Here is a 1,616-nt window from a genome sequence, read left to right as displayed (position 1 = left end):
CAGCAGGAACCTTAGATGTAAGATCCAGATTCCACTGGGAGATGAGGAAGGGATCGAAATTATTCTGTCAAAATGAGTATAGGGACCCTCAACATGAGAAGTCTCCAGAGTACTACAAGCTTCCCTCTAACTGAGGTGACAACACAGTTTTATACACATCTGAGTAGTCAGTGTAACAAAGAATCACCCTTGCCCAGATAGACATGTCTTTGACATGTAATTCAGCATAGATTGGAGAAGAGTTTGGATCAGCCCTGGTCAATCCTCAGAGCTTCTTGTCAATACCCTCCCTTATTGCCAAATTTTTAGTAGAAACTTGAGAAATGTGACTTATCTACGGAACTACAAAACAGACAATCCCCCACAGGAACTCACCGATGTTGCTTCTTAGTAGGTGTCTCATTCTCTGTCATCTCTGGCATGGTTTCGGAGCAGAGAGCCTAAAGAAAATTGCGGAAGGAATTAAAAAGTGCACTCCTTCTGAACTCTGAGAACACGGCATTTGTTACAACTCTGCCTTTGCCCACACAGAGGGGGCCATGCTACAATGTACCCACAAGTCCATCATCTTGATGTACAATGGGTGGACATGTGAGCATTAAAAAATTAAGTACATTACCTAGCAGGGTGCTACGTGAGCCCCTGCTGTCTATGATGAACTGGTTTCCATCTCCATTTCTTCAAATATAAAAACAATTCTAATCCTAGCTACTTTAAGCAAGCAAGAAGGAAAATTAAGAGGGTATTAATGGTTTTTGAATGGGAGGAAGTACAGCTCTTCTTAATTGACTATACATTGAATTCCCAGTTCTACATAAAGTGTGAATGCTAAGCAAAATACAAGCTCCAATGAGGACATTTTATTAGAATTATTTAGAGTGCCATTAATGTAGCAAATTACAAATTATTGAATTAACATAGTGCTTAAAATGGCCCAAAATAATGCCCTATGTTGTCAGATTTATAAAATTCAGTTAAAAATAAAGGTGTGAAATAAAGTTATACACAAGGGCCTAATGAATTGCCCCTAACTTGTCCTCATCTTGAACACATCAGTAGCCTTTATTTACTCAAACAAAAACATGATGAAAAAAATAAACAAAAGACAAGATTAGGTGAATGATGGTTGAACAAGTATCTACCAGGGAATGAATTTTAGAGAGCAAGTAGGATGAAGTATAGTGTAGATGACAACAGGAAAAAAATAATTCATCTGTTTTTTTATAAGGCCTCGATTTAGTTTCATGCTTCTGCTCATCTCTGCCCAACCAACCTGTTACCACAACTCTTCCTGTGGGCCCTCAGACTCCTTGTGGCTTCACCTCTCCCTGGCTCCTCCTGGAAAGCTCATCGGCTTCTTTTAACAGGCTTCGTATCTTTAGGGTATTTTTTTGTTTGTACTGCAAGGAAGTGGGGGTGGTTTTTAATACAACTTTCAACACCAAGCAGTTCTTAATGTAAACCGAGCCTACCATAGCTGGCACTGACATAAAAAAAACCGGGAAAATCATCCTCACAAACCAGAATGCCAGCCCATCTACAGAGCTCCCAAAGCACTGAAGCATGCGCTTCAGAGGGGGGCTCTGTCCACATGCCTGTGTATCCTTCCTTTAACA

At 40.2% G+C, this 1,616-nt stretch overlaps 1 protein-coding gene across 1 annotated transcript in view; it reads right to left on the bottom strand.

The window, feature by feature from the left end:
* The window catches only part of KIAA2018 (KIAA2018 ortholog), a 14,000-nt gene extending 13,566 nt beyond the window's left edge, over positions 1–434 (bottom strand). Inside the window, exon 1 of the mRNA XM_009993376.1 lies at positions 376–434. Within this exon, the coding sequence (XP_009991678.1) occupies positions 376–422 (47 nt within the window). The 5' untranslated portion in view covers positions 423–434. The remainder of the gene's footprint in view (positions 1–375) is intronic.
* Between the last annotated feature and the right edge of the window lie 1,182 nt (positions 435–1,616).

The sequence above is a fragment of the Chaetura pelagica genome, unplaced genomic scaffold (genome assembly GCF_000747805.2).
Source record: "Chaetura pelagica isolate M959 unplaced genomic scaffold, ChaPel_1.0 scaffold101, whole genome shotgun sequence".
NCBI classification, from domain to species: domain Eukaryota; kingdom Metazoa; phylum Chordata; class Aves; order Apodiformes; family Apodidae; genus Chaetura; species Chaetura pelagica.
Note: the sequence above shows the minus strand (reverse complement) of the source record. Positions and strands in the feature narration are given on the sequence as shown.